Source organism: Onychostruthus taczanowskii, unplaced genomic scaffold, assembly GCF_017590055.1.
Source record: "Onychostruthus taczanowskii isolate IOZ18803 unplaced genomic scaffold, ASM1759005v1 scaffold10, whole genome shotgun sequence".
Classification (NCBI taxonomy): Eukaryota; Metazoa; Chordata; class Aves; order Passeriformes; family Passeridae; genus Onychostruthus; species Onychostruthus taczanowskii.
The window spans coordinates 7029686-7048423 of NW_024496526.1; the positions used below are offsets into that span (position 1 = coordinate 7029686).

General features: G+C 42.8%; 1 protein-coding gene across 4 annotated transcripts in view; it reads right to left on the minus strand.

The window, feature by feature from the left end:
• Positions 1 to 1962: 1962 nt before the first annotated feature.
• Positions 1963 to 18738, minus strand: part of HSPBAP1 (HSPB1 associated protein 1) — a 38313-nt gene continuing 21537 nt past the window's right edge. For 3 of the 4 annotated variants that reach the window (XM_041409269.1, XM_041409278.1, XM_041409296.1), the window contains 5 exons: positions 18320 to 18456; positions 15038 to 15209; positions 7544 to 7627; positions 4494 to 4604; positions 1963 to 4284 (listed from right to left, as the gene is read on the minus strand). In XM_041409269.1, the coding sequence (XP_041265203.1) occupies positions 3730 to 4284; positions 4494 to 4604; positions 7544 to 7627; positions 15038 to 15209; positions 18320 to 18456 (1059 nt within the window). In that variant the 3' untranslated portion in view covers positions 1963 to 3729. Of the gene's footprint in view, positions 4285 to 4493; positions 4609 to 7543; positions 7628 to 15037; positions 15210 to 18319; positions 18457 to 18738 lie in introns of all 4 variants that reach the window. The other variant, XM_041409288.1, reaches the window with a different exon arrangement.

Sequence of the window (18738 nt, forward strand, 5' to 3'; positions counted from 1 at the left end):
TAAAAGCTCAATTTATTTAATTTTACATGATAACATATGTCACAGCTCTGCAGTTGAGCTGCTCTGTGGCATCAGGAAAACTGAGCCACAGCAGAAGTTCTGGGAGAGGCAAATGGGGGCAGTAGCACTGTGAAACCCAGTGGTACCCAGAGAAATTTAGTGGGGAGGTTTTTAGTGAAGACTGAAACTCTGGAAGATGTTATTTGGAGTTTTCCCTTCCTGCTCACTTGAGAGCTGAGACTGTCAGACCTGGATGTGGTTTTGGAGATTCCTTTTAGTGAGGGTGGTGCTCAGGGCCAGCGAGTAGCCATGCCAGTCAGTCCAGGAGAGAGAATCCCGGCTGGCCCATGAGCCACTCTGCAAACCTGGTACTGGGGCAGGGAGCACACAGGGTGCCCACCAGCCAAGCAGAACAGCCTGGATGTGTGTGGGAAGTGAATGTGCTGGTCCATCCCTCTGCTTGGACTGGCCTTGCTCCTGGGCTGGAGCAAGGCTTTATGTTCAACATCAGGCCTGCAGGGTCCATCTCTTACTGTCACTCAGCTAAAGCAGAGATGACAAGGATCACCACTGTGATCCAGACCCCACTGATGGCTCTGGGCTATGATCTCAACCGCTGCCATGCCCATTTCCCAGTGAGTGGGAAATACTCCTTCTTGGGGGAGAAAGTTTCTATCAGCAGTTGCAGGACTGTGACCACCCCAGTGATGGCTCTGGGCTATGATCTCAACTGCTGCCATGCCCATTTCCCAGTGAGTGGGAAATACTCCTTCTTGGGGGAGAAAGTTTCTATCAGCAGTTGCAGAGGGCTAGCACTGGGTTCCTGCTCCTCTTGGAGACAGGCTGTCACCAGAGAGATACATTTATTTTTAACGCCATGAATATGTAGAAACTTGTCTGAGCTTCTGCACGCAGTGGCCATGAATTTAGAAACGGCGTCAGGAATCGTGGCACTCGGCATGCTGCGCATCAGGTCAGAGCGATAAATTTCTCTTACTGGTGCACAAGCCATTTGCCATACGTGATTTGCTGAATTTGTGGTCATTTCTCTCTCTGCCCCTGTGTGCAGAGTGTATGACTGAGATTTTATATTGCACCTCTGAGACACAAAGTCCTTCTGGTGCTTTTGCCTTGCATCCTAAACAGCCTCACTCGCTCTTCTCCCTGTCCCCTTGGCTTAATGGCTTCTGGCCACAGCCTGGCCCTTAAATCATGGGCTGCACCTGGACAGGCATAAACTGTGACTGTCCCCAGACAGAGAGGGTGTGATTGGAGTGGTGAGGGATGTGACTGAACACAGCTCAGCCTTGGGAGAATGCTGCTCCTACACTGAGTCCGAGATGGGTCCTCTGGCACAGGCATGGAAGGCAATCAGGGCAAGTCCTACAGAGACCCCTGACATGTTCAGTGAGCCTTTCCAAGGACAGTCATTTGGAATACAGAGGGATGAAATGTTCAGTGCAGATTTCATGCAGTATGTTAAAATGATCTTTGTGATGGGAGGGAAGCTTAAGCTAAGCAAGTTCACACTGTGGGGACTGGAAGATGATGCTGCTATCCTCCTCCACTTTACTGCCTGTGCTTTTCCTCCCCCATCTCTATCTGTTCTAGACATAAAAGCTTTTTTATTGCAAGACTATTTTTGCTCAGTGAATTAAAATGAGGCATTTGTAACCCTTCCTTCCCAGTGCAACTGCTCCCAGCAGCAATGCTCTCTAGCTGGTCCCAGCCTCTCTGGTCAGCATGGAAAAGGCAAGCCCAGCAGTAGGACATGAGCAGGGTCTTGCTAAACCCAGCTCTGCTGAGATGTGCCTGTGCCTCAAAATGGGTCTGCCCTGTTCCACAGACAGCTCCCTATGAGCCTGGTGAATCAGTAAAGGCAGCAGAGATGACCAAGATGTTTCCTAAGTGATTCCTGACCGAAAACCTTTGTCACAGCAGTGCCATCACACTAACAGGAACTGTATCAACAGGATTGTTTATTAAATTCTGGTCTAGTTGCAAGGGTGCAACCCCACTGAGACCCTTTGGTGTAGAAACATGAAACAAGAACAGTGGATTTTCTCACATTGCTGAGGTGTTATCAGGGTCTGAGCCAAATTACCAGGGCAGAGCAGGACACTGGAAACTGCCCATTTGTGGGTGAGAGATGGAGCTCGTGTGGCCTCTGCTGCTAACTCACAGCCATTCTTCAAAGCCAGGGTCTCCAGCAAACTACATACACAGCTGTTTCCATCAGGGTAAGGTTTCTGTTCTTGTTAAACGTGAACCTTTGTGCCTTTTCAACTTAATCCTCTTCCAAGTGTATTAGGTTTTTGGGGAGATTTTTGAAATGGCAAGGTTTCCTGAATTTCTAATCTCCTGGTGCATATCTAAAGCCCTTACCATAATTCATCAGGGCCCTGCCAACATGCAATCTGAATAAAAGCAGAGAGAAAGCACCTTTGCAATCAGGATTTTTCAACTATAAATTAGTGGAAGGTGATCATTGTGGAAACAGCACTAGCTTCATGTATTTAGCAGGGAACACACAGCAAACAAAGGAAATACCAGCTGGAGGGCTGGTGGTGCAAGGTTAGGGCTATGGGAACAGGCTGATGATAGAAACTGGTTTCTTGGTCTCCAGCAGACACAAGCAAGGAGACATTTTAAAAGTAAAGGTTTCACAGGAGCAGAAGCTGTCTCTTGAAACTGCAGTTAGGGAAAATGCCTCTGTTGCCACCACAAACAGAAATCAGAGGAGGTGAGAGCATCCTGGAAGGTGCCAGCAGCTTTCTTCCCAGATTTTGTTCAAGTCTCCAGGTATAGCTACAGAGTTAACAAACCTTCTTGCCTATATTTCACGTTCCCTAACTTTTCAATCAAAGAACAACCCAACCTTCAAAAACAAATCCAAGGATTACTATCCTTTGAAGAAAGGATGATCTTGTACAGCAACCATTTACAATCAAAAAAAATAAAATTAATACATTTTGATTGTTATGGTAAAGAGAAGGACAGAGGTAAAAAGTCATAGCTGTTTTGCTGTTTCTTAGAGATGGGGACTGTGCACATCTGGCTTTAAATAAAAAATAGCAACAACTTCCCAATGCCTTTATTCTCCCACCTTCAAGAGTTTCTGAACTAACTAAAGGCTACTTTCTTGCTAAAGGCTTTTGTCTCACTCCAGCCTAGAGCTTTGTGACACAACTGAAGTTATTTAGTGGAAGGGAGGAAGTAAATGCATTAGTGAGTGCATTGTCTCTTGGCTGAGGTTTAGGTTTACCTGAATTTATTATTTCTAATGTAATCAACTGATTGCTTACTGACCATTTTACTTCAAATGTGGCCAAGGACTGCAGTCTACAGTCAGTCAATCTATCTGCTCCCACCCCTGGGACCATGTCCCAGCACTCCCTCTGCTATCCAGCATCAAGCCATACTTGTTTTCCAGCTCAGGGCTGTAGAACACTGTGAAGATCCCACCTGCACAGCACGGTGGGAGTGTGACTGTGTGTGCTCTCTCATAACATTGAGCAGCTCTCTGACTAAACACACCTTTCTCTTCCCAGACATCACTAACAAGCTATTCTTCTTTCAGCTCAACTTCAACCTGCACTTAACCATTAACTGTGTCTATCTGTACCTAAAAATTACTTGAAATGGAACATTCAATTATTACAGATCTTAAACATGCAGAACAAGGCTGCTGTTTGATTTCTGTTTCAGCAATGATAAAGCACTCCAGCATCACACTCTCATTCTCTCCAACAGCAGCTGAGCCACTAAACTGATGACACGAGGATTAACCAGACAGTCTAACAAGTCATTGGTAGAAAGGGCTGTTTGTGAGGTGCATGGACTGCAGTCTGAATCCATTTGATGTGCAGCTGTCTCACAGTCATTACTCATTAACAATCTCTTCCTCTCGCACTGTAATTTTCCAAAATGTTCTCCTTCATTTTCACAGAGATCTCCACTGTCACTTTCAACTGCAACTGCACCCATCATGCTGGTTTTGTGAGACTGTGGTAAAACCTGAATAAGATGAGGCCCAAAAGGTATTTTTTGCAGCTCTTCTGCTTTGGGTGTTGGAAAGTCACATTCCTGGGTTAGTAATGTGCAGCTCTCTGGTTCACAGCCAGCTTCCCTTCTCTTCCTCTTGCATGACGTATTTGTCCTCTGCTTTGCACCGGTGCTGCTGGAACGTGCCTGTCCTGACACACTTGTCTCCTGACACCTGAGGTATGCAGACACTGCTTTATTCAGGTACTGAAGATTGGTTTCATGGGATGTTGCCTCAACCTAAGAAAACACCCAGAATACACTCAGTTAAAAGGAGACATGTTTCAATTCAACCTTGCGTGATTATCTTCCATTAATTACTTTTGCTACATGAAGGGATCGAATGTAAAACTCTTTTCTCAAAGCAGCATAAAGACTCAGGGGGAGCTAAGCAAAATGTCAGTAATTCTTTGTTATTGCTGCCATAATGGGAGCAGTAGAGGGCTCACCTCCGTGGGATTTAGCCAGAGATCTCCATCACTGGGATTTTCTGCTGATTTTATGGCGCATACCAGCATTCGAGTTATGGCCTCTTCTACACGGGCTTCATGATCTGCATCCTGCCTCAAGAGAACAGAAGGTTTTAGGGGATAGAATAGTTCATGGGTCTCTGCAGATAGCTGAAACATCTTAGGGAAAACATAGATGGCCTTAGTTTGAAAGCCACACTCATCCACGTGAAGTCAGTGGAAGGTTTCAGACTCTCTTCCTGTGTAAAGCCCCCAAACAGGTGACAGCACAGGCTTTGGTGTGACTGCTCATCTGAATAAGGATATGCAAAAAATAGTATGTGTATATAATCTTTTCCCTTATTAGTGTTTTGTTAATTGAATCTGGTGCTTGAAATTATAATGCAATATTAGCATTTAATTAATGTGTGCATTTAAACAGCTCTTTAGGACTAGAAGAGCCATAAAGTACATAGCACGTTTTTATATCTACGTATTCTGTCTAATTTAAGAAATTAAAACACACAGGATGTTACAGCAAGGCAGCAGCTATCTAAGGGCTACACAAGCACAAAAGTGAATCTTAAGGAAATTTAGGAAATATTTTATCATGTAACAAACAGCTGACAAACTGCTGCACTTTTGAACATCACCAGAAGGAAAAGCACATTTGCTCTGAAAACTCTCCTGCAAAACTGAAAATTAACTTACAAACTTAGTAACAGGCTCTTTGTTTCAGGCCTTCACTTCATTCATGATCCCTCTTGGACAGCTGGATACTGGCTAGGTTAGGATAGCAGAAAAAAAACTTTATAGGATCTTGGCTTTCTTTCCCATTTGAGTTTCTTGTATGTGGAAGGAATGTTAAGACTCCCCGAACAGGATGGTGGTTTTGTTATCTCAATGACAATTTGCTTCAACTGAGATGCTTCGATATATTCGTTTTGGAGGGAAGATGCAACATGGTCAACCCACAGCCCTGATCAGTCCAGGGAACCTGTCAAGCAAACCACATCTGGCTAGTATCAGGGCTGAAGGCAGCAATTTGTCCTGGAACCCTAAGCAGAATTTGGGGTAGAAGCAGGGGGAAGTGCTCTTGGCATTTTGTGAGTTTGGATGCTAGGCTTTTTAATGGCCTTGTATAAAAAACCACCAAAATAAGGAGCTTGGTATCTACATGTGGAAATTATTTAAGGTGTTGCATTCTTGGTATTCATCCTGGCCTGCTGAATAACAGGGCTGTACTGATTGCATGACAGTATATTAGAAAGCAAGGAATACTTTTGGGTAGCTCACATCCAGCTGAAAACAAATTAAATTTCTACTCTAAACTCTTGCCAATATAATTAATGGTTTCACTGGGACTGTAATTGTTGGTGTGATTCACATCTGTCAATATGAAAGCAGCTGGTAACAGCTGCGAGCAAGAACTGCTTGGTTTGGTAATGCAAATGTTCTCAGAATTTTCTTTTAGAATCCATGTCAGAATTTATTTTATAGATGGAGGGTCCAACACCTCACAGACAATGCTGGATCATCAGCTGCAGGGGTGATCTCTGTAAGGAGCTTTCACCTGTGCTGCAATAGCCACATTTGCTATACATGGCAGATACTGATATCTGGGGAGGGTGTGTGTCATTTATTAGCAAGAACCAGCAAACACTCCTCTGCTTATGACACCACACAACCACTGACTGCTGCTGGCACCAAAAAGGATCTTGGTGGCTTCTGTAAGAGCTTTGTGACAGAAAAGGACCTGGAATTTAGCTCCACTTTTTTTTTTCCTTGCAACACATAAGAACAGCTAGAAATGCCCAGGCCCCACCCCAGCACCTGGGAGCTACCAGCCAAGCTGATCCCACCACAGCCTGCTCCTCCAGAGGGGGACAACTTGTGAGGCCCAGCTTAGGGCACAAGTGTGTGTGGTGACATCAGGGCCTTCCCAAGCCCAGGGCACACAGCCAGCACCTCTGAATTACCTCAAAGGCTCAAATTCAAGGCAGGCTTAAGTGGCTGCTCTGCAATAAAATTGGTGCTTTCTCTGGCGCTGGAAACAGCCTGACTGCATTTAGGGCTGTGTAAGAGCCTGGTCTGGGCTGTGGGCCTGCTGTCCTTGCTAAATACACAGGTTTCATCTCGAGAATTTCTCCATGAGGGAAATACCCAAGTGAGTTCCTCTGCTCTGCTTGGTTTGATGTGGGTATGAGAAATACATTGTCTGGTCTTGGAACAGCAGCTGAAAGCATGTGTTCTTTCCCTGCAGGTTTCCAGTCTAATATAGGTTTTAGAAGTAGGGAAAAACAAAGGCAGTGAGTATTTTAGTGAGGCCATTTCACAAGCTATTTCAAAAGTTTTTTTTTTTTAATTATTTTAATATTAACCTAGGATTAATAATAAAGTAATGTCAATCCGAAAACCTTCTGGAGTACTGAGATGATCTAGTGGAATATGTCCCTGCTCCTTGTAGAGTGATTGGACTAGACAACTCTTAAAGGTCCCTTCCAATCCAAACTATTCTATGATTTTATGATATCCCTGGAACCATCCCATATATACTGGTTAACATGAGCAAGAAAAATCAAAGCCCAGGGAGAAGAAAATTAATTAAATACATGAGGAAATCCAACTTCAGCCAAATCAAAACTATCACAGAGGAATGAAAATTCAAAAATCTTCTCCTCCCTTCCTATTCACATTAATCTGATTTAAATTCTAATTTAGCTTTGCACATAAGCTTGTCCTTGAGGTGAAGTTCCTGGTTTTTTGTTCTCTATTCAGCACAAAGCTGGCTGGCCTTTCAGAAACTAGGCATGAAAATTTAGCTTGTGTTTAATTGTTTACCTGATTGAAGTAAACTTGAAAGGGGATTTCTGCTGAACTGGGGCTTCAGATGTGGAACCTTGAATTGTTCTTCCTGAAAAAATGTATCCATAAGGGCTTTTCCCTCACCAGCCTCTGAACACAACACACCCAATAGGACTGAACCTGGCAGGAAAGGGACAGAAATCCCTTGGAAGTGCTACACCCCCAAGACATTAAAAGGAAAATACCAGTTCAATCCAAGAGTTAATGCTGACAGTGACAGGATCAATGCATTCCACATAGTGCCACCAGTGCCTTGGAACGAGCAGGACCTGGAATTGGAGACATTGCATTAGGGTACAGGCAGAAGCCTGAAGAAAGACACAGTTTTTTAATTCAGGTGATGTGGGATGTAGAGACAGAACTGAGGCAAGGACACAGGTGAGAGGTGATAAGTATTTCTCTCTTTTAAAGAGCCTTTTCTCAAGACTTAAATGCCCACTGTATCATGTAAGAAATGGACGTGATCCAGAACTACCTTTCATCCAAACTCCTTCCCATATAGTCCCAAGCAGGACTATAACCTTTAATTGCTGTGGGTAAGCAAAGTCCAGCAGAACAGAGGGGGTGCAGCTGGTGCAGCAGAACATCAGGACTTCAGAGAGTGTCTCAGCCAAGCAGGAATTCTTTTGTAGACTCTCCAACTGAGCAGACTTCCCAGTTCCTGTAGGACTGCCAGCTGGCTTTCCCAAAAAGCAGGCATGCCTATGCTCATCTAGGTGACTAGGTGACAAAATGCAGCTTTAATTCTGGTAAATAATCACCAGTATTAAATTTGTCACTTTTAGTAGACAGGCTTTTAAAAGAAAATGTCATGATTTCTGGGACAATCTAGTTTAGATCAGAGCTTTACGACAATATCAGGATGATAGCTGTGACATAAAATTGATTCCAACCCATGGTTTTTATGGTACAAGACACTGATGTTGTTTTGATGATAGAGGACAAGCTTTGCAGATTACTGAACATTAGAGTAACATGGAGCTATCAAGAAAAGCATGAAAGATATTTTTTGACAAGTTATAAAAATGGTCAGAGGGAGATAAAAATATATACTTCAAAATGGGTAAAGTAAAGCAATGATCTGTATCTGAATTGCAGACAGTTCTTTCTCTTGGTAGGCACAAATTACTTAGAAGAATGTTCTACTGCCCAGATAGCCCTGTGCTTCATTATATCAAAACACAGCTAATGAGAAAATGTCTGTGGGGGAAACAATGGCACCAGTCCTGCAAACACTGACAGGACACTTGGAACACTCTCATTTTTTGGGCCAGATGACAAATGTTCTCCACAGGCTTAAATTTAAGTCAAACAAAAAGAAGCATTGGCTTTCCAAAGGTCAAAAACATTTGGAAATTATTCTTTAATCCGGTACAGCATACAGAACAGAAGAGGAAGTCAGTCAGTGGAGGGTCATTATTTTAAAAATATCACTAGTTAGTCCTGACATATAAGTGTATGAAACCCTATAGACTGCAGCCAAAACATGTTTCAGAGTTTTGTTTTTATCAAGGAAACATCCACTTTAAATGAACAGTGCAGTTGCATTAGCAACAATTGGTTTATGATAAGGGTTTTCTAGTTTCACTGACTGCAAAATCATGCAAACCCCCCCTCCCCAAATGCTCATCTGCTCTACAGGGGATCTTACACTGAACTCTGCTAAAGTCTCTGGGCGCCCTCCAAGTGGCCAGGTGTAATGTGAGCCCTGGCAAACCTTGTGTTACAGCAGAAGAAAGCAGAGCTCCCGTAAGCGGCCGTTTGCACCAAGGGGATCCCTCCTGTGAGCCCTGTGCAGGAACAGCGAGCGGCAGCGTGCTGGAGGAGGGCATGCAGACACTGGGGAGGGACTGTGTGGCAAGGGAACATGATTAAGGAAAATGCATAAATGTTCCAGTAAGAGATGCTGCCTGGAAAACCAAGAAGGAAATCAGGCATGGAATGTGCTGGCTCCACATGACTGCAAAAGGGAGACAGATTTGCTTTGGAGAGAGCAGGTACGGCCAGAAGGAAAATACAATCCCCACAACTTGTCCTGTGTTTTCAAACCAAAGAGGAGGAACTTGGTCCTTTAGAGACTAATCAGATTTCCCTTGCCAGCAGGTTAAGGGTAATAACTGCAAAGTTGTGTCTCTCTGCAGCTGGCCCTGTTTGCTGATGCAGTTTATAGAAGAGCTACAGAGCTGTGACTCAAATAGGCAAAAAAGGCTCCATAAAGACACTTGCTCTCCCTCTTTTATTGTTGAACAAGCTTATGCTTGTTAAAATTAGGATTTATAGCAACAAGAAAATTGAAATTATCAAAAAGCAAAAGGACTAAAACTTTACTAAAGATTAAGAAATGGAAAAAGGTAATTAAATAAAAAAAAAAAATACAGCTGGCAAGAGAGCAGAACTAACAAGACCAAAAAAACCCAAACCCCAGAACCCAAACAACCCAGAAAAGAAAGGTAGGATTCTTCTACATTTACAAACTAGTATTCTTCTAGGTTTTCAAATTAGAAGCAAACAGACACACAACAAAATGAAAACAAACAAAAAAACCACCACCGCTGCCTCTAACGATCAATTTCACAATTGAAAAAAGCAGACTTCCATATGTTTATGAATATGGGACACAGATTTAGCTACATTCCTATAGGAGACATGAAAGTAAGCCACAATGAAACAACACACACAACTGCAGCAAACATTTTACAGGGAAAAACGTAAAGTGCAATAGCAAGACAGAACTACTCCAAGCTGAGAGATAATATTGTGCTAGTCTGCTTTCCACAGAACTTATCTAACTTTATTCATGCTGGGAAGATACTGATCTAAACAGTAACCAATCAGATAATTTCAATATTTAGGCTAGTGACAGCCAAATATAGCAAATGAAGTTAAAGTAGGACAGAAGTCCCAGAAAAGATAAAATGAGATGCTGTAATGGGAGGAAAGAAACCAAAGGAACAGTTGGGAGAGCAAGTGGAGCAATGCTGAAGACTTGTACATCACAGAGAACAGAGCAGGTTTGAATTCTCAGTGGACATGATTAACTTGATACAGTGCAAAGGTAGGGCAAAGGTGGAATTGCTTCAAAAAGAGAGCACACCCTGAAGTGAAATATTATGCCAAGAAATTTCTGCTCATTAGGAAAAGATATTTAGGTAAATGCACACAAAAAGGAAGCCAGTGTGATGGGAAGATAAAGACACTGAGCCACAGGGGGACCCAAGGAAATCCCAGAAGTGTTCACAACCATGGCAATGAAACATAAAATGAAGTAGGTGCAGGCATAGCCAGGTCTGTGGGAACACCACCTGAGGACTGTGTGAGCCCTGCTGCCCCAGCCTATGCCTCATCCCAGCTGGAGCCTGGCTGTTCCTGGTGCTTGGAAGGGGCTTCTCATCCTGCCTCCTCCTCCCTCCTGGTGTCTTCCTGTCCAATGAAACAGCTCCAAGGGCAGCTGGGGTCAGAAACACAGGCACAGCCATGGGGAAAGGCACACTGAAGAGGAGGGAGTGGGGCTGCATCAGGCCATGCCCACAGTGACCCAGGTGAGAGAACAAGGGAAGCTCAGGGAAGAGGTGGAGAAGCAGAGTCAGGAAATTGCAGCTTTGACCTTTTGTTTTTGTGGCATTCATGGGGTTCTCCCTAGGTGTTGCAGGTTGGGCAGTGTTTTTAGCACCAATTCTAGCATAAATTCAGCTCCTGGACTCTTCTGCTTCTTCTGTGATGGAAATCATAGTTCTGGTGTCCTGAGGTTGGGTTGGGCTGTCTGCCTTCCCTATGGGGTGACTTGGGGCCAGCTCTGCAGTCTCCCATGTGAAAACTCTTTATTCCTTCCCCAGAACAGAATTACCAGTCATCTACTATGCATAATGGTGTGGCCAACTCTGAATTCTCTTTTAGTAAAATCACTTAAATTCTTTTCCAAAAAAAGGTAGGTTTTTTTACTATAACCCCATTTAAAAAGTCTTTTGTATACTTTGAGCTGGAACACTATGCTACCTTTGAATTACTGCACTTCTTGACTTACTAAAACACTTTTCTTTGGTATCAATTATATTTTTCTTGGCTATCCAGACTGTGTGTTCTGCTGCTCGCCACTTTAAGCCCAATCTGATGTTCTCACACCCTTTCTTTAAAGGCAGCACACAGGGAAATCCCTCCCTGACTTCGTGAAGATTTCTTCTTGCTCAGGGTTAGGTTAAAAGTCAGAGGTTTGCCTGTGCTGTTGGGAGATCTGCTGCTGAGCAGGATCCCATGGTGTGTTAGATTCTGCAGCAGAAGCACAGAAAGAGAAAATCCTGCAGCTAAACACAGCAACTGAGTGACAACTGTATTTGTGGCCACATAAATGTGTTTCTTTTAGACTTTGAGAAAGCAGGTAAGCAGAAGCAGGGGAGGTTGTTTCTGAGCAGCAGACCGTGGTGAGAACCAACAAGCAGTAATGTTCATATTTTTCTAAAATAGTTTTTTTTTTTCCCATTCAGTGACAATAACCAGCAAGCAGTAATGTTCATCTTTTTCTAAAACAGTTTTTTTTTTCCCATCCAGTAACAATATTTTTCAAGGCCAGAGGGAGGGGATCCTTCTCAGACCCAATGTGCCTCTTAGATGACCTCAGTCAGGCCTTTCCTTGCACTTCTGCACTGCAGCTCCTCTGGCCCCAGGCTGCCCTGGGGCACAGGGCCAGGCCACAGGGCAGGCAAGCACTGCCTCCAACAGCACCTGCCTGGGCTGGCAAGAGGGGGAATGGGATTGCTCACAGGGGTCCAGAGTGGCAGCTGCTTGCTCTCCATACCTTCAGATGAACTCTGATCACTTTGTAGCCTCCCTACCATTGTCTAGTTATGTGGATATGGATTAACAGGGAGATGGATTAAGAGCAATTACATTAGAGAGCAGGAAGGAAGCCAAAAGTCAGTGAGAAGTGGGGCAGAGGAAAGAATGATCAACGATTTTATCCTTGTACAGCATCTCAGTTTTTGTAGCCTTTTCAGGTGATATTCATCTTTCCTATTTTTAATCATCAAAAAAGTTAAGCATCTATGTGCACAGGCTCCTTCTACAGCCTGTGCTGAAGGACAAGGTGGGATGAATGCTCCTGCAGGACTGTAATTGTGTAAGACAGGAAGGATGAACCACCTTGTTGAGGTGCCAGGTGCCACTGATGGCAGATAGGACACCTGTCCTGAACAGGAATTAGGCTGAGGGTGACAGATCTCTAACTCTCTTAACACTTGTCCCAGAGCATGGGTAGAAGATACAAGAACAGATGTGTTTTGTCCCATTTCTGGTCTTTTAGGGAGTATTTGTATATTTGAGAGAGGATTGAAGGTATTACTAGAAATGCTGCTCCATACTTAATCCTCAGCTTTGCAACCATCAAATAGGTGACCAGGTCCAAACATTTATAAGGACCCCCTACATTTGTGTGACACAACTTGAGCTTGTAACTTCCACTTGATACAGTGGGTATAGTACTGCTGCAAGCCCTTCCACTACTCAGCTGCCTCTTCAAGTAAGCTTGACATCTTAATGTTTTCATCATTTGTTTCAGAACAGATCACTAATGTATAACCAGAAGTTACTTCTATTGAAATGCAGCTGACAGCCAGTGGTCAGGTACAGATGAAACCTTATAAAACCTTAAATCTCAATCAGCTACCAAAATTCATAATAGAGGTTCACCTCTGTACAGTGGAAGGGCACAAAGGATCTAATTGAAGCACACTCTGTGCACTGACACAATGTTACATGAAGGAATTCTGCTTTCAGGCAGAAAGGGTGTAAAAAATGGCTGGTAGCAAACATCGACCAGAAGGTGGCATTAGACACATTAAGTTTTTGATATTCAAAGCTGCACTCACTCTACATGCAGCTGCTCTCCTGAATACCTAAGAACACCTTTGTCTTCGTTTTTTCAGCCTTTTATTGTTACAATAATCCAAAATGTTCTGCATACCCTCTGGGAATGAGTGGAGATGCTACATTTTATCACAAAATAAAGATGCCTACAAATTCTTCAGTAATTGGGCTAATTCTATGTGAAAACCACTGTTAAGCACATATCAAGACATTATTTAGGAATTCTCTCCCTTGTTAATAAAGGAGTTCTTCTAGGTCATTCTTTTCCTCTCCATCAAATGGCAGCAGCTCCCAGCCACCTGCCCCAAAAGCTCCTGGATGAGATGCTGGCAAGCACCACACAGGAGGCACTGATAAAATGGACAAAGACAATACTTCACCGCTCCATCATTGCTTCTACATTACTTTCCCCCCTAAGAAATCCAAACAGTATCTTGTTCATGGCAATGCAGACAAATTGTATTACTGAGCTGGCTCAAGATCTTTATTCCTGCAAGATTAATTTGTAATTGCTTTAAGCCTAATTAAAATTAAGATCATATTAAAGGTTCACTAGTCTGCTTGATCATTGCAAAGGAGATTATAAATTCAAATAGTATTGGGGATCAGGGATTACTCAGTGCTGAATGGATGTGGCCTTTTTATCAATAGCAAAACTTTGTTCTGTGTGCTTTAAATTACTGACTGCTGCAACCTTAGAAAGTGCTGAATGTGAAACTAATGATTTGCTTTAGGAGTATGAGTATGAGCTAATGTAGTGCAAACAGTAAAGGCTGATCATAGATTCCACATTTGCATCTGTACCAACTGCAGAGCATACACTTCCAGTTGATGGGTATCATCCTGCCCTCCTCTGCCTCCTCAAAATTAACTTAATTAGCAAAAATCCACTCTTTAAATTGTTGAAGGCAGCTGGGTTTGCCAGTTAGGGACAGGGGAATTCCCATACAAGTTGTTGAGCTGGCAGGTCAAAAGAGGTGACAATATCTGGTAGGGGAATAGTGAAAGGGCTCCAGAAGCAGCAACTCCACTGTCTGAGCAATGACCATTGCAAAATTCCTTTGGAAGGGCCTGACAGTTTGAGATGCACAGCAGTGCCTTACCAGGACATGCATGGCTGAACAAATGAATAAGGGTAATTCAGACTCCAAATACAGACCTTGTTGATTAAATAAAGAAGGACACTATTTACAGCAGGAGACTGGGAATCAAGAGTCCTGAGCCCTACTCTCACACTGCTGCTGCCTGCCTGTGTGACTGTCAGCCAGGCACTTACAGCTGAACCTTCTCAGTAAAGCAGGATTAAAAACATCCTCACAGCCCTGTAAAGCACCATGAAATCTGTGAATGGTGTGCACTCTAAATGCAAATATCATTATTAAAATATTTAGTAAAGCAACAGGTGAAGGCTATTCACTACTAAAATATGAGTTCCTTTGCTAGCTCTATATACTCATTAACCAAATGCATTTTATGCAATATAGTGCTGTCAGAGTAGACAGGTCAGAGTTCAAGAAGGTTCTGAAGTAGACAAATTTGAGGTGAGGAAGGTGGTTGTATGGAATCAAGCAGCTGACTGAACTCTGATCTATGAATCAGGCAGCTGATTGATAACTCTCCAGATGTTTGCAGTTTTTGTACAAAAAAGTCTACGCAAATAACTGTCAGTGAAGAAAGTTTCTGTGCTGAGAGAAATCGATAAAGTCTGAATGTGGAGTGAAGGAAGAGCAAAGTTCCACAGTCAATTTGTTAAGATTTCCTAGCCCTTAATTGGCCAGTTAAATAGAAAATTAGGTAATGTAAAGCTCATATATAAGTGGTACCTGTCCTGGACTGAGTGTAACAACATGGGCTGTTGAGTTCCTAAACTCGGGAAAGCGTTTCAGATCAGGGTTGGCAATGTTGACTTTGCTGAATATACTGGATTCCTCATAAGGGATCCTGGTAGGATAAAGGAAACTGGTGTCACCAGGTGGGAAGAGGTGCCATCTCTTCCTGAAAATAGAAAGAAGATAGAAATGTATTCAGTGCATGTCACTTGCAGCATAGAACTAAAGGCAGTAGCAAGGTTTTCAATAAAACATAAATCTGCCTCGCTGTGTGAATCTCCTACGCAGTGAGAACACAGCCAGTGCTTACAGGCTGTCTCCTGAAAGTGTTTTTAAAATATTCCACTTTTTAATTTTTTAACTGAGAAGATTTACAGCTTCTCACCAATCATTTTTAAAGGCAGATAAAATTTAAAAAACCTCTCCCGTCTGGTTTCTTCTTCCTCCTTTTTACATGCAGCATTTAGAGATGCTCAGAGCATTAAAAATTGCTCTATAAACTAGAGGAAATAGTTTTGTTACAGACAATGTATTTTTGCTCACTGAATGAAAAGCTTTCAAAATCTGTATTTGTTTTGAAAGGAGGGTATTGTGTGTTTAGGATGGCTACAGTAAAAGGGTGTAGACATTATCTTCTGTTTCCTTACATGGCTGTTAGTTGTGAGCCCCCCATTCTTAGTAAAAATCACCTTGATGTTCCCATGCCAAAGACAGCATGAATAAAAAACAGATACATCCATAGACAAAAGTATCCTTAAACAGCTGTATTTTTTTTGTGTTATCAGTACCACATGATGAAAATGTGGCTGGCTGTGCCTTTAAGAACTTACAGGTGTGACTAAATGCCAGGTGGAGCAGGACAGGGTTGTTCTGCTCATGAGGGCACTCATGTGCCAGGTTGCTCTCTACATGCCCAAAGAAGCACATGAATGCACCACAGTGCAAAGGCCAAGCAGAGCTGAGACCACACTTTGTCCTCAGGAGCTAATGTCTCTATTTCACTTACACAGACCAGATCAAAGAGAAAAAAAGAATATGCCAGAACTGGTGGTGCCAATTTGATGGGCATTATAAATGAAACAGCAGGTACATATAGTATTTAGAAATAGAACTTTTATATGGCAGTACTTTAGGTGATAGAAATAACCAGAAGGAATACACAAAGAGAATTTATTACATTTAAGAGGTGCCAGACAAACAGTGCAACATGACCAATGCACCAAGCAATGGAAAAGTAAAGGCAGCACTTTACAGCATAGCTGGAGAGCTTGTGTAGCTCTTCTCTTTGTTTTGGACTCTAGGAAGGGCTTTTCTTTGTTTCCTTTCCCTTGGCACTCACTTCTTGAATTCTGTCTACTGCTTCTGGTTGTCAGTTCTAAGTCACAGATCTGAAAATGGGAACAAAGCAACCAAATGGCACAAAACCAAAAGGGACAGGAACAGAAGAGATAGGAATCGCAGGACAGTCAGAACCACAGAGACCGGCACAGATGCAAGTGCCATAGGCTGCTGATATTTCTTGGTAATTACCAAAGCATGCTGGATGGAAGTATAAAACCACTTCTCCTGAAACTCAAGCCTTACTGCAACTTTATTTTGCCCTCCAAGCTAGATCCTCTGAGGGGGCAGAGAATGACTAGGTTAGGAGGCTCAGGGTTAATCCTGCAGGCTCACGGCAAAGCAATATCATAAAGCAAAAAAATTAAGAAGCCTAAGGGACGCAAGGAGGAAATTCAAGATAGCAACAAAGGGCTAAGGAGCTGTCCCTGGCTTTCCTGCAAAGGCAAATCTATTTAAGTTTAGCATAAGCTTAGATTCTGTTACAAAGCCTGTCTTGTTTGTGAGTCTCAAAAGGGAATCTTTCTGCTCTGAAGAAGCACAGGATTCACAAGGTTGTGGAAGTTTGCAATCTGTGTACAGACTTTGCTCTGAAGAGGAAAACAACTTTGTCTTTTCAAGCTGTGCAAGGGCTTTGGATTTCTTTCCCTGAGAGGAACAAGGATTTTGGTCTACTTAAGGGGGAGGAAGTGCCTTGGGAAGGTGGACAGAATTGCTGCGTGATGCTGGAATTCTGGCTCGAGTTCAGTGTCTGAAGGTACAGATCAAAGAGGCTTGGCAGGTATTGTGTCTGCTACATCACTGTACTTATTTAGTACACCCAGTATTTAAGTGGATACTTAGAAGATTATGGCATTTAAGTCTCATGGTTTTCATTGAGATTTCTGGCTCCTGAATACACTAAAGTGTCTGGACTTCAATGCACAATGCTTCCTGATGTGATCTGAAGTCTACAGGATTGGCTGCAGCACTTTAGAGGCTTCTAGAGTGTCTCTGCTGCACATCCACCCAAGGACCTCAAGGCTGTTTACAAACATGAATGAAAACCCTACACAGAGTTACCCTTCTTCAGGGTAAGATGATGACAAATTCATTTACCTCAGGCCTTAAAGCCACTCAGCATGTGGCACAGCCCAGCTAAAAGGCAACACACCTGACTTCCAGTCCTGCACCTTAATCACAACACCACCACAATCTCACTGTTCTGTAAAATGGCAGAGTAATTAATCCCATTGAAAAACCCCTAGCAGACTTCTCCTTCCACTCTATACTATAAAGCATAGAAAGTGTGTGCAAGTTGTTCTGTTACTCTAGCACTACTCTAGCAATAATAGATAACAACCCAAAAACCAGAAAAGCCCCACCAACCCTGAGGCCAATATGCAAGGAAAGGAGAAAAAAAAAAAAAAAAAGAATGGGAAAGAAAAAAAAGAAGACAGCATGCAAACAGGCAGAAAGATACAGCAACAGCCACATGCTCCCAAATGAGTTTGGAGCCTTAAATGTCCCTTTCAACTTTGCTCACAGCTGGCTGCTCCCATCCTGATGGTCCCCTTTTAAATTAAATCTAGCAGGCTATTAGAGGCTCTTGCACAGACAATATTGTAAAAGTCTAAAGTAGTTTATTTCTATTTTGTTTGGGGGCTTTTTATTTTTAACTCTTTTATCTCCTCATTCCAAATTCCTGAATTCATGACCACTAGAAGGATTAAAGTGTTTATAATTGGACCATATGACACACAGACTAGAAATTGTGTAAACTCCAGAATGCCCTGAAGTTCTGCCATTTCCTGTAGAACACTTAGGGTGCTCTTCAGTCATTGAGAACTCAGAAAACTGAAATCTGAAATAATCAGGACCTAGAATTAATACTAAAAGAGTCCAAAACTAACTTGATGCACAGTATAACTCTCTGCTGTATTTATGTGCACTTGTTACCTTCCTTGTACTTGCAGCACTAAGTTGCAGCCGTAGGAGTCCAAATGGCAGGGGGTGTTTGCTCCTTCAGAACCAATCCACAGTGTGCTCTCTTTTCCACTTCTTCCAGGAAAACCAAAGTCAGACCACCTTACATCCTACAGCAACAAAAAGGTTTATGTATGTAAGCTGTTGAACTGATTGACATCCTATCCTTAGTTCTGAGAGTCTCCTGTCTCCTTCCACTGCTCATCACTCTTATCCACTGCAGCTGTTTTTCCCTGGCTGGGTTCTGGAGCATGCACAGTCTGTTCCACTTCCTCCAAAATTCTCATCCCCACCTTTCATATCACTCAAGTTACTCCTCTGCTCTACAGAAGGGCTGCCCAAATTTGCATGGCCACATGGGGCTTCTTTTCCTTTTCAAACACTCTTTTTTA